General features: G+C 37.4%; 1 protein-coding gene across 3 annotated transcripts in view; it reads left to right on the top strand.

Moving 5' to 3' along the window:
* Positions 1 to 206: 206 nt before the first annotated feature.
* Positions 207 to 15,436, top strand: part of nudt13 (nudix (nucleoside diphosphate linked moiety X)-type motif 13) — a 50,989-nt gene continuing 35,759 nt past the window's right edge. The window contains exons 1-2 of one of the 3 annotated variants that reach the window (XM_079532378.1): positions 207 to 262; positions 2,040 to 2,124. In XM_079532378.1, coding sequence (XP_079388504.1) covers positions 2,042 to 2,124 — 83 coding nt within the window. In that variant the 5' untranslated portion in view covers positions 207 to 262; positions 2,040 to 2,041. Of the gene's footprint in view, positions 263 to 2,025; positions 2,125 to 15,436 lie in introns of all 3 variants that reach the window. The other 2 variants (XM_079532380.1, XM_079532379.1) reach the window with 2 other exon arrangements.

The following is a 15,436-nucleotide window of genomic DNA, read 5'->3' as shown; positions in this document are numbered from 1 at the left end:
GTAAATCATCCAGTACTTATATTTTTACAACAACAACAAACATAGACGTAAACTTGCACAACAGACAGAGGGACAGTTGGTGCGTGTGAACAGTTGCGCAGCTTTGATGCGTCAGTTTGTAATAGTGCAGATCTGCACGCAGCGTCCACGCGCACAGCCCCAGTGTTCAGCTCATCCACATGATGTGTAGATCTGATACTATAACAGGAGGAGCAGAGTGGCGGACAGACAGACAGAGGCTGAGCAGTATCTGCTACTGAAGGTAAAACTACTCTCTGTCGCTAGGATTACATTTAATTAACAGATTATAACATATATATATATATTAATAATATACACACTTTGGAAATGTCGCGGTCACGCGCGGCGCGGGTCCGCGGCTCGTGCCGTGCGTTAAAGACGGAGTGGAGTGGAATGAGTGAGAGACGGTTTGTTATGAAAACAACCGCCATGTTTGTAGTTCTTCTTCTTCAGCGGTGGCCGAACGGATAGCGGCGCGGTCTTGATACCGGAAGGTTCCTAGTTCGAATCAGCCGTCCGACACGTTAAAATTACCACCGCTGAAGTGCCCTTGAACAAGGCATTGAACCACTACGATGAAATGTTCTATGAGCAGGGCCTGGCTGGAAACAAGTTCTTGAGCTTAGCCCAGATACCCTGGGTAAATATAGATTTAATTTCATTTCATTTCAAACATGTTTTCTGTAGTCTTCCGTTACTATTAGGCTATAACCTTTACATAGCAGATGTTTGTAGTCATTTATATCGACCCACTCATTTGGTTTGAAATGTAGCTACCCATTCTGTGAAATACAAATCAATCAATCAATCAATCAATCAATCAAATCAATCATAGCCTATATATATATATATATATATATATATAATGAAAATAATGACTGCTGTCATTATTTAAATGACAGTAGCCTAGTCTGTTATTTTAATATCAGTTTTAAAACACACACACGCACACACACGCGCATACACACGCGCACGCACGCACGCACGTGCGCGCACACGTACGTGCGCACGTACGCGCGCACGTGCACACGCACGTGCACACGCACGTGCACACGCACGTGCACACGCACACGCACAGCCCAGAGAGCAAACTTCACTGAATGTTTCCAAGATTAACTGAATAATTTAATATTTGATAAATAATTAGCCTATATGAGACAATTCTAAGATGTTATTCTCCTTAGAGAAAAACAGAGACTTGCACACATAGACATCAAAGGGGGCTTCAGCCCCTGCCCCTTTTCCCCGTCTGTAAAACAACTGCCCTTTTACCCGTCTGTAAAACAACTGCCCTTTTACCCGTCTGTAAAACAACTGCCCTTTTACCCGTCTGTAAAACAACTGCACTCTCAAGACCATGAATGCAGCGTTTACTACATGGTGGAAGAAATGCACATGCCCTCCCCTCCTCTCCTCTCCTCTCCTCTCCTCTCCCCTCCCCTCCTCTCCTCTCCTCTCCTCTCCTCTCCTCTCTCCTCTCCTCTCCTCTCCTCTCCCCTCCCCTCCCCTCCCCTCCTCTCCTCTCCTCTCCTCTCCTCTCCCCTCCCCTCCCCTCCCCCCCCCCCCTCCTGTCCTCTCCTTTCCATGCCATGCTGGAAGGAAGGCAGCATTCAGGAGAAATGCTTTTTTCCCAAAGTCTCTCCCAAAGTCTCCTGAACTTGAACGTAGTATTTTGCGTTGAACAAATGTGTTTCTAAAGCCATGTCGTTACACCTGCATCTCCACTATAGCTAAAGAGTGCTGCAACGCGTTGAGAGCTTGTAGATCAGCTATTTTCGCATTGTTTTTGTCCAAAAGTGCCCTCTTATGGGACTTCAGCCCCTGCCTATCTGACACCCTCTAACACGTCCCTGGAGAAAAACATATGCTAACCAGCAGCAAGAGATGAACTAGGGACATCAGCACTTCTGTTATCTCATTAGAGGGACGCAGATAAAGTGTTGTGTGTGTGTGTGTGTGTGTGTGTGTGTGTGTGTGTGTGTGTGTGTGTGTGTGTGTGTGCAGTCCAGTCCACACAGCCATGTTGTCTCCCCTGAGGGTCCTCCTGTCCTGTAGAGGGCGCCCTGCGTCTCGCCTGTGCTCCGGATACGTGGCCAGGATGAGGTGGGTTCTCAACATAGTGCCCGGGGACCACCAGGGGTCCCCGCGGGCCACAGATAATCATTCCACGGGCCTGATTCGCCCCGGGCCTCGAGTTTGACATAATAGAGCACCGAAGTCTGACGTCAATATCGGTAGAGGGCGCTAAGTCCACGGTTTCATGTACTTTTGTTTTGTATCATAGTCCCCATAGGGGGATCTTAGATCGCCTCATATAAGAACTGTGTTTGATAAATAAACACGTCATCCCGGCCGCTTCACTCATAATATGAAGAATCAACTGACTGAGAGAAAAGGCTATTGTTACTCCTACTGAATTAGTTACATTTTCGCTAGAAACAGACTGTCATATATGAGTGACTGACGGTCGCAAGCGATACAGAGACACCTCCTTGACAATAACGATACAGAGACACCTCCTTGACAATAACGATACAGAGACACCTCCCTGACAATATAACGATACAGAGACACCTCCCTGACAATATAACGATACAGAGACACTAGGGCTGACCTTCGATCACGTTTTTGATGATCGACGCTTCGAAACGAATGCCGATCGATCGTCGACGCTTCGACATCCGACGGGGGGGGGGGGGGGGGGGGGGGGGTGCCGCGGGCCGCGAGGCGCGACGCAATGAAATAGGCTTAAAATAAATAAAACAACGATATAGCAATAGCAGAGAGAAACGCATGCTTGAATTGGTCTCAATTATTTTATTTAACAACAAGTTGCTTTACGCCCAGTTGTAGCTGCCTTCATGAACGCAGTGCCAGTGACGCACAAATAATTAGGCTTTGGGTCGTCCACTGAGTCACAGTTAACAGTCTTTGTATTGAGTTTGTGCTTGAAATGTACTGTAATTCTGCAAACTGTTAATACATATTTCAATCAATCAATCAAACACAGGCATTACCTCTCAAATATATAACCCAGGCAGAAATTGTAAACGAAAGGCATTTTGAAAACACCAAAAAAGCACCACCCGACCGTAACATTAATGAACTCTTAAATCAATCAAACCCTCTAGGCTGAGCTCTCTATGGAACAAAAAACTTAATAAACGTAACAGTTTGGCTACCATTCAAAACAGCACATGTCGCTGTCTGTCAAGTGTAAACGAACGGATTTTTTCTCCTCCTCTTGCCGTAAATAAAGCGTCATTTAATCGAGGCCTTATGACGGCACTCACAGCAACAATGATGCGGCGCTTTCTGCGAGGCATGGCTCGCGGAGCAAAGGAGGAATTAAGGAATTAAACAATATTATCAGTGCAATATTATAGTTAAAACTATACAGAAAATATTAACAGAGGCATTACTTCTCTTATCACAATTATTAAGTAAACGAAAACAAAGTGCAGCATTACTTCTTTTTTTTTTAACATAAATAAAACAAAGTGCATGGCTGTGTGCTCTGTGCTGTGCCTTCATTTGAGGCTAAATAAAAATAAAAGTGTAATTAAAAACTAAAGAAAACAATAATTAGGCTTAATAGGCTACTGAGCTTGCCAGGCCTTGATTGACACAATGACGACTCACTCTACTCACTGCTGTTGGTTTGGACCCGAATTTCGTTGTGTGCCAAAAAAACCAATGTGTCTACATTCTTTGGCAACAGGCAACTTCTAGTTTTGTTGACAATAAATCCCGCTTTGGAGAAGATGCGCTCTGACGGGGTTGAAGTGGCAGGGATAGAGAGAATCCTCTTAGCTACAGTTGCCAATTTGGGATAACGTGGCGCGTTGTCTTTCCACCACGACAGTGGTCCGGAACTCGCTTTGGATTTGTCTGTAACAAAGTCATTCAGTTCTCTCTCTGCAGTCGGCCCCTCGTCCTGATCTCCCTCGGATCCATCATCATCATCATCGTCGTCCATTGAGAGGAGTTTACGTGTTTTCTCTCGGTCCGTTATTTTAGCCCTCTTAGCCTGTGACTCCGTGTCACTGCCACTGCCACTGGCCTGGCTGTCGGCGTCACTCACGGCCTCCTCCCGGACCCTGATCGCTGGTCTCACTCTCAGGCTCTCAGCCAACGTAGTTAGCTCCGTGCGCACGGCTTCCTTTTCCTCGTCAGTTAGCCACTTTAACCTCTTGGAGCGGGGATCGAGGGCTGCGCCCAGAACAGCAGCATCAGTCGGGTCTGAGAATTCCCACCTCTTATTAATTTCCTCTGTCAGTTTACGTTTCAGAGCTTTTGTGGCGGGACTGTCGCCAGCTCCCAATGTGAGAAAATTGTTTTTAATCTTTGACAGCATTGGCAGTACTGCTGATATGGACACATTTTCCTCTTTAGACAGCATTTCAGTCAGAGTGACAAAAGGCCCCAGGACGGCAGCGGTATCCTCTGCCATGGCCCACTGCTCCGTTGTCAGGTCGAGACTCCGGTCAGCTCTTTTGGTGATGCTTGGATCAGACAGGACAGCGGAGATTGGCCACCTTTGTTCACAGAGACGCTCTAGCATAGAATATGTGGAGTTCCAGCGTGTTGCGACATCTTGAATGAGGCAATGTTCTACGATATTCTGACTCCGCTGTTTCTCTGTTAAGGCCGCAGTTTTGGTACAACCTTTTTTAAAGGCGGACACCAGTCGCCTTCCAAATCCCACGGTACGGGTTACTGGGTCGTGGTGTTTTAGTGCTGCATTAATGCAAAGCTGCAGTGTGTGCCCCGCGCAACGGACCCCCTTGACATTCTCCCAACTCTCTTCTCCTTGCAGTGTGTCGAGGCACACAACCATATTAGATGCATTATCGCTCACGACAGCGACCCTCTTCTCTGCAGGTATAGCGTATGCGTCGGCTACTTCTCCAAGTCTTGTTGCAATGTTTACACCTGTGTGAGCCTCCTCCATTATCTTGGTCTCTAGCACGTAGTTTTTCATTTCCCAGTCGCTGGTTATCATGTGAGCTGTCACCGTCATGTATCCTTCCATTTTTATACTGGACCATATATCCGTTGTGAAACTAACTGCAGAGCACTGATCAATTTCACTACGAACTATATTCTTTATGGCTTTGTGTTTTACAGTAAGTTCACTTGAGACATACTCTCTCTTGGGTACAGTATAGCCTGGCTCCACTATTTTCATGAAACATTTAAACCCTTTTCCTTCTATCAAGTTTATTGGTCTCATGTCCATGGCAATCATTGAGACAAGTCCAGCGGTTATGGCACCCTTCCTGCGTTCCGTAAGTGTCCTCACTGTTGACTCCAATGTTGTTTGTGTCGTGCTGGAACCAGATGCACCGTCCAGATTTATCTCATGCACCTAAAAACATAATGATAACAATTAGCCACGTGTCTAACCTTAGCCCTGGGCTATTATGTTTCGCCTCCGAAGCACGTTTTGTTTATTATGATACTTACATGTTCCAAGTGATTCTTCAAACTCGTCGTGGACTTGTGATACGCCAATTTTTTGTCACATATTTGACACACCACTTGTTCTTTGTTATCTTGGCATATTTTAAAATGCAACCACACTTTTGATTTCTTTTGGGACGGCATGGCTGCAGCTGTCCTTGTTGACTTCCTTGTTACCTGCACGAGTGAGGGGGGAGAGGGGAGGCGGCGTTGCGAGGTGGGAGGCGGCGTTGCGAGGTCTGCGAGGCGCCAGCATGCAGTATGGCTCGCGGACCAAATGGGGCCGGCTCGCGGACCAAAAGCGGCCGCCTTTTTTTTTTTTTTTTTTTTAATGACTATTCGATTTTTTATTTCAAGATCGATTCCCGTGCATATCGATCGATCGTCGAATAATCGATTTTTTTGGGTCAGCCCTAAGAGACACATCCCTGACAATATAACGATACAGAGACACCTCCCTGACAATATAACGATACAGAGACACCTCCCTGACAATAACGCTCGTAATAACAGCTCGTATATTTTTGGACCACAATGCTTAAATGTAACGATTTTAAGATGAGCCCATGTTATTCTCCATAGAGAAATTACTTCCGTGAACCAGGCAGAACCAGGCCGGGATGAGCGAGTGACGTCAGGACTTTGTCGAAATCTAAAAAATGTCGTCTAAATCCTGACAGTTTTCTGAAAAACCCTATGTTTCTATGTCACAGTGGTGCTCAATATTTCATGTCAAGGACCCCCAGAAAATGATATGTAGGCCTAATTGGCCGCCGACCCCCATCTGAAAATATGTTGTTCTAGGGACCCCCCCTCCCCCCCAGAAGCAAAGATTTGACATTTTCATGATTTTTCAAACGAGCGCCGCGCTACGAGCTTGTAGGTCTGCTATTTTTCAATAGCTAAAGTATAACATAATGCAATAAACACCAAAAGGTTAATCATTAACACACATTAACCGTTAATGTGTGTTTCAGGTATCTCAGTACAGTATATTGTATATTAACGTACAGGTATCTCAGTAACAGTATATTGTATATTAACGTACAGGTATCTCAGTACAGTATATTGTATATTAACGTACAGGTATCTCAGTACAGTATATTGTATATTAACGTACAGGTATCTCAGTACAGTATATTGTATATTAACGTACAGGTATCTCAGTACAGTATATTGTATATTAACATACAGGTATCTCAGTACAGTATATTAACGTACAGGTATCTCAGTAACAGTATATTGTATATTAACGTACAGGTATCTCAGTACAGTATATTGTATATTAACGTACAGGTATCTCAGTACAGTATATTGTATATTAACGTACAGGTATCTCAGTAACAGTATATTGTATATTAACGTACAGGTATCTCAGTAACAGTATATTGTATATTAACGTACAGGTATCTCAGTACAGTATATTGTATATTAACGTACAGGTATCTCAGTAACAGTATATTGTATATTAACGTACAGGTATCTCAGTACAGTATATTGTATATTAACGTACAGGTATCTCAGTACAGTATATTGTATATTAACGTACAGGTATCTCAGTACAGTATATTGTATATTAACGTACAGGTATCTCAGTACAGTATATTGTATAATAACGTACAGGTATCTCAGTAACAGTATATTGTATATTAACGTACAGGTATCTCAGTACAGTATATTGTATATTAACGTACAGGTATCTCAGTAACAGTATATTGTATATTAACGTACAGGTATCTCAGTACAGTATATTGTATATTAACGTACAGGTATCTCAGTACAGTATATTGTATATTAACGTACAGGTATCTCAGTAACAGTATATTGTATATTAACGTACAGGTATCTCAGTAACAGTATATTGTATATTAACGTACAGGTATCTCAGTACAGTATATTGTATATTAACGTACAGGTATCTCAGTAACAGTATATTGTATATTAACGTACAGGTATCTCAGTACAGTATATTGTATATTAACGTACAGGTATCTCAGTACAGTATATTGTATATTAACGTACAGGTATCTCAGTACAGTATATTGTATATTAACGTACAGGTATCTCAGTAACAGTATATTGTATATTAACGTACAGGTATCTCAGTACAGTATATTGTATATTAACGTACAGGTATCTCAGTACAGTATATTGTATATTAACGTACAGGTATCTCAGTACAGTATATTGTATAATAACGTACAGGTATCTCAGTACAGTATATTGTATAATAACGTACAGGTATCTCAGTACAGTATATTGTATAATAACGTACAGGTATCTCAGTACAGTATATTGTATAATAACGTACAGGTATCTCAGTACAGTATATTGTATATTAACGTACAGGTATCTCAGTACAGTATATTGTATATTAACGTACAGGTATCTCAGTAACAGTATATTGTATATTAACGTACAGGTATCTCAGTAACAGTATATTGTATATTAACGTACAGGTATCTCAGTACAGTATATTGTATATTAACGTACAGGTATCTCAGTACAGTATATTGTATAATAACGTACAGGTATCTCAGTACAGTATATTGTATAATAACGTACAGGTATCTCAGTACAGTATATTGTATAATAACGTACAGGTATCTCAGTACAGTATATTGTATATTAACGTACAGGTATCTCAGTACAGTATATTGTATATTAACGTACAGGTATCTCAGTAACAGTATATTGTATAGTAACGTACAGGTATCTCAGTACAGTATATTGTATATTAACGTACAGGTATCTCAGTAACAGTATATTGTATATTAACGTACAGGTATCTCAGTACAGTATATTGTATATTAACGTACAGGTATCTCAGTAAAAGTATATTGTATATTAACATACAGGTATCTCAGTACAGTATATTGTATATTAACGTACAGGTATCTCAGTACAGTATATTGTATATTAACGTACAGGTATCTCATACAGTATATTGTATATTAACGTACAGGTATCTCAGTACAGTATATTGTATATTAACGTACAGGTATCTCAGTAACAGTATATTGTATATTAACGTACAGGTATCTCAGTACAGTATATTGTATATTAACGTACAGGTATCTCAGTACAGTATATTGTATATTAACGTACAGGTATCTCAGTACAGTATATTGTATAATAACGTACAGGTATCTCAGTACAGTATATTGTATAATAACGTACAGGTATCTCAGTACAGTATATTGTATATTAACGTACAGGTATCTCAGTACAGTATATTGTATATTAACGTACAGGTATCTCAGTACAGTATATTGTATATTAACGTACAGGTATCTCAGTACAGTATATTGTATAATAACGTACAGGTATCTCAGTACAGTATATTGTATAATAACGTACAGGTATCTCAGTACAGTATATTGTATAATAACGTACAGGTATCTCAGTACAGTATATTGTATATTAACGTACAGGTATCTCAGTACAGTATATTGTATATTAACGTACAGGTATCTCAGTACAGTATATTGTATAATAACGTACAGGTATCTCAGTACAGTATATTGTATAATAACGTACAGGTATCTCAGTACAGTATATTGTATATTAACGTACAGGTATCTCAGTACAGTATATTGTATATTAACGTACAGGTATCTCAGTACAGTATATTGTATATTAACGTACAGGTATCTCAGTAACAGTATATTGTATATTAACGTACAGGTATCTCAGTAACAGTATATTGTATATTAACGTACAGGTATCTCAGTACAGTATATTGTATATTAACGTACAGGTATCTCAGTACAGTATATTGTATATTAACGTACAGGTATCTCAGTACAGTATATTGTATATTAACGTACAGGTATCTCAGTACAGTATATTGTATATTAACGTACAGGTATCTCAGTAACAGTATATTGTATATTAACGTACAGGTATCTCAGTACAGTATATTGTATATTAACGTACAGGTATCTCAGTACAGTATATTGTATAATAACGTACAGGTATCTCAGTACAGTATATTGTATAATAACGTACAGGTATCTCAGTACAGTATATTGTATATTAACGTACAGGTATCTCAGTAACAGTATATTGTATATTAACGTACAGGTATCTCAGTACAGTATATTGTATATTAACGTACAGGTATCTCAGTACAGTATATTGTATATTAACGTACAGGTATCTCAGTAAAAGTATATTGTATATTAACGTACAGGTATCTCAGTAACAGTATATTGTATATTAACGTACAGGTATCTCAGTACAGTATATTGTATAGTAACGTACAGGTATCTCAGTACAGTATATTGTATATTAACGTACAGGTATCTCAGTACAGTATATTGTATATTAACGTACAGGTATCTCAGTAAAAGTATATTGTATATTAACGTACAGGTATCTCAGTAACAGTATATTGTATATTAACGTACAGGTATCTCAGTAAAAGTATATTGTATATTAACGTACAGGTATCTCAGTACAGTATATTGTATATTAACGTACAGGTATCTCAGTAAAAGTATATTGTATATTAACATACAGGTATCTCAGTACAGTATATTGTATATTAACGTACAGGTATCTCAGTACAGTATATTGTATATTAACGTACAGGTATCTCAGTACAGTAACAGTATATTAACTATATTTTTGGACCACAATGCTTAAATGTAACGATTTTAAGATGAGCCCATGTTATTCTCCATAGAGAAATTACTTCCGTGAACCAGGCAGAACCAGGCCGGGATGAGCGAGTGACGTCAGGACTTTGTCGAAATCTAAAAAATGTCGTCTAAATCCTGACAGTTTTCTGAAAAACCCTATGTTTCTATGTCACAGTGGTGCTCAATATTTCATGTCAAGGACCCCCAGAAAATGATATGTAGGCCTAATTGGCCGCCGACCCCCATCTGAAAATATGTTGTTCTAGGGACCCCCCCTCCCCCCCAGAAGCAAAGATTTGACATTTTCATGATTTTTCAAACGAGTGCCGCGCTACGAGCTTGTAGGTCTGCTATTTTTCAATAGCTAAAGTATAACATAATGCAATAAACACCAAAAGGTTAATCATTAACACACATTAACCGTTAATGTGTGTTTCAGGTATCTCAGTAACAGTATATTGTATATTAACGTACAGGTATCTCAGTACAGTATATTGTATATTAACGTACAGGTATCTCAGTAACAGTATATTGTATATTAACGTACAGGTATCTCAGTACAGTATATTGTATATTAACGTACAGGTATCTCAGTACAGTATATTGTATATTAACGTACAGGTATCTCAGTAACAGTATATTGTATATTAACGTACAGGTATCTCAGTACAGTATATTGTATATTAACGTACAGGTATCTCAGTACAGTATATTGTATATTAACGTACAGGTATCTCAGTACAGTATATTGTATATTAACGTACAGGTATCTCAGTACAGTATATTGTATATTAACGTACAGGTATCTCAGTACAGTATATTGTATATTAACGTACAGGTATCTCAGTACAGTATATTGTATATTAACGTACAGGTATCTCAGTACAGTATATTGTATATTAACGTACAGGTATCTCAGTACAGTATATTGTATATTAACGTACAGGTATCTCAGTACAGTATATTGTATAATAACGTACAGGTATCTCAGTACAGTATATTGTATAATAACGTACAGGTATCTCAGTACAGTATATTGTATATTAACGTACAGGTATCTCAGTACAGTATATTGTATAGTAACGTACAGGTATCTCAGTACAGTATATTGTATATTAACGTACAGGTATCTCAGTACAGTATATTGTATATTAACGTACAGGTATCTCAGTAAAAGTATATTGTATATTAACATACAGGTATCTCAGTACAGTATATTGTATATTAACGTACAGGTATCTCAGTACAGTATATTGTATATTAACGTACAGGTATCTCAGTACAGTATATTGTATATTAACGTACAGGTATCTCAGTACAGTATATTGTATATTAACGTACAGGTATCTCAGTACAGTAACAGTATATTAACTATATTTTTGGACCACAATGCTTAAATGTAACGATTTTAAGATGAGCCCATGTTATTCTCCATAGAGAAATTACTTCCGTGAACCAGGCAGAACCAGGCCGGGATGAGCGAGTGACGTCAGGACTTTGTCGAAATCTAAAAAATGTCGTCTAAATCCTGACAGTTTTCTGAAAAACCCTATGTTTCTATGTCACAGTGGTGCTCAATATTTCATGTCAAGGACCCCCAGAAAATGATATGTAGGCCTAATTGGCCGCCGACCCCCATCTGAAAATATGTTGTTCTAGGGACCCCCCCTCCCCCCCAGAAGCAAAGATTTGACATTTTCATGATTTTTCAAACGAGTGCCGCGCTACGAGCTTGTAGGTCTGCTATTTTTCAATAGCTAAAGTATAACATAATGCAATAAACACCAAAAGGTTAATCATTAACACACATTAACCGTTAATGTGTGTTTCAGGTATCTCAGTACAGTATATTGTATATTAACGTACAGGTATCTCAGTAACAGTATATTGTATATTAACGTACAGGTATCTCAGTACAGTATATTGTATATTAACGTACAGGTATCTCAGTACAGTATATTGTATATTAACGTACAGGTATCTCAGTACAGTATATTGTATATTAACGTACAGGTATCTCAGTACAGTATATTGTATATTAACATACAGGTATCTCAGTACAGTATATTAACGTACAGGTATCTCAGTAACAGTATATTGTATATTAACGTACAGGTATCTCAGTACAGTATATTGTATATTAACGTACAGGTATCTCAGTAACAGTATATTGTATATTAACGTACAGGTATCTCAGTACAGTATATTGTATATTAACGTACAGGTATCTCAGTAACAGTATATTGTATATTAACGTACAGGTATCTCAGTACAGTATATTGTATATTAACGTACAGGTATCTCAGTAACAGTATATTGTATATTAACATACAGGTATCTCAGTACAGTATATTGTATATTAACGTACAGGTATCTCAGTAACAGTATATTGTATATTAACGTACAGGTATCTCAGTAACAGTATATTGTATATTAACGTACAGGTATCTCAGTAACAGTATATTGTATATTAACGTACAGGTATCTCAGTAACAGTATATTGTATATTAACATACAGGTATCTCAGTACAGTATATTGTATATTAACGTACAGGTATCTCAGTAACAGTATATTGTATATTAACGTACAGGTATCTCAGTAACAGTATATTGTATATTAACGTACAGGTATCTCAGTAACAGTATATTGTATATTAACGTACAGGTATCTCAGTAACAGTATATTGTATATTAACGTACAGGTATCTCAGTAACAGTATATTGTATATTAACATACAGGTATCTCAGTACAGTATATTGTATATTAACGTACAGGTATCTCAGTACAGTATATTGTATATTAACGTACAGGTATCTCAGTACAGTAACAGTATATTAACGTACAGGTATCTCAGTAACAGTATATTGTATATTAACGTACAGGTATCTCAGTAACAGTATATTGTATATTAATGTACAGGTATCTCAGTAACAGTATATTGTATATTAACGTACAGGTATCTCAGTAACAGTATATTGTATATTAACGTACAGGTATCTCAGTACAGTATATTGTATATTAACGTACAGGTATCTCAGTACAGTATATTGTATAATAACGTACAGGTATCTCAGTAACAGTATATTGTATATTAACGTACAGGTATCTCAGTACAGTATATTGTATATTAACGTACAGGTATCTCAGTACAGTATATTGTATATTAACGTACAGGTATCTCAGTAACAGTATATTGTATATTAACGTACAGGTATCTCAGTACAGTATATTGTATATTAACGTACAGGTATCTCAGTACAGTATATTGTATATTAACGTACAGGTATCTCAGTACAGTATATTGTATAATAACGTACAGGTATCTCAGTAACAGTATATTGTATATTAACCTACAGGTATCTCAGTACAGTATATTGTATATTAACGTACAGGTATCTCAGTACAGTATATTGTATATTAACGTACAGGTATCTCAGTAACAGTATATTGTATATTAACGTACAGGTATCTCAGTAACAGTATATTGTATATTAACGTACAGGTATCTCAGTAACAGTATATTGTATATTAACGTACAGGTATCTCAGTACAGTATATTGTATATTAACGTACAGGTATCTCAGTACAGTATATTGTATATTAACGTACAGGTATCTCAGTACAGTATATTGTATAATAACGTACAGGTATCTCAGTAACAGTATATTGTATATTAACGTACAGGTATCTCAGTACAGTATATTGTATATTAACGTACAGGTATCTCAGTACAGTATATTGTATATTAACGTACAGGTATCTCAGTACAGTATATTGTATAATAACGTACAGGTATCTCAGTAACAGTATATTGTATATTAACGTACAGGTATCTCAGTACAGTATATTGTATATTAACGTACAGGTATCTCAGTAACAGTATATTGTATATTAACGTACAGGTATCTCAGTAACAGTATATTGTATATTAACGTACAGGTATCTCAGTACAGTATATTGTATATTAACGTACAGGTATCTCAGTAACAGTATATTGTATATTAACGTACAGGTATCTCAGTACAGTATATTGTATATTAACGTACAGGTATCTCAGTACAGTATATTGTATAATAACGTACAGGTATCTCAGTAACAGTATATTGTATATTAACGTACAGGTATCTCAGTACAGTATATTGTATATTAACGTACAGGTATCTCAGTACAGTATATTGTATATTAACGTACAGGTATCTCAGTACAGTATATTGTATATTAACGTACAGGTATCTCAGTACAGTATATTGTATAATAACGTACAGGTATCTCAGTAACAGTATATTGTATATTAACGTACAGGTATCTCAGTACAGTATATTGTATATTAACGTACAGGTATCTCAGTACAGTATATTGTATATTAACGTACAGGTATCTCAGTACAGTATATTGTATAATAACGTACAGGTATCTCAGTAACAGTATATTGTATATTAATGTACAGGTATCTCAGTAACAGTATATTGTATATTAACGTACAGGTATCTCAGTAACAGTATATTGTATATTAACGTACAGGTATCTCAGTACAGTATATTGTATATTAACGTACAGGTATCTCAGTACAGTATATTGTATAATAACGTACAGGTATCTCAGTAACAGTATATTGTATATTAACGTACAGGTATCTCAGTACAGTATATTGTATATTAACGTACAGGTATCTCAGTACAGTATATTGTATATTAACGTACAGGTATCTCAGTACAGTATATTGTATATTAACGTACAGGTATCTCAGTAACAGTATATTGCATATTAACGTACAGGTATCTCAGTAACAGTATATTGTATATTAACGTACAGGTATCTCAGTACAGTATATTGTATATTAACGTACAGGTATCTCAGTACAGTATATTGTATATTAACGTACAGGTATCTCAGTACAGTATATTGTATAATAACGTACAGGTATCTCAGTAACAGTATATTGTATATTAACCTACAGGTATCTCAGTACAGTATATTGTATATTAACGTACAGGTATCTCAGTACAGTATATTGTATATTAACGTACAGGTATCTCAGTAACAGTATATTGTATATTAACGTACAGGTATCTCAGTAACAGTATATTGTATATTAACGTACAGGTATCTCAGTAACAGTATATTGTATATTAACGTACAGGTATCTCAGTACAGTATATTGTATATTAACGTACAGGTATCTCAGTACAGTATATTGTATATTAACGTACAGGTATCTCAGTACAGTATATTGTATAATAACGTACAGGTATCTCAGTAACAGTATATTGTATATTAACGTACAGGTATCTCAGTACAGTAT

The sequence above is a fragment of the Electrona antarctica genome (genome assembly GCF_951216825.1).
Source record: "Electrona antarctica genome assembly, contig: scaffold_296, whole genome shotgun sequence".
NCBI classification, from domain to species: Eukaryota; Metazoa; Chordata; class Actinopteri; order Myctophiformes; family Myctophidae; genus Electrona; species Electrona antarctica.
This window is presented reverse-complemented; position numbering and strand designations above follow the sequence as displayed.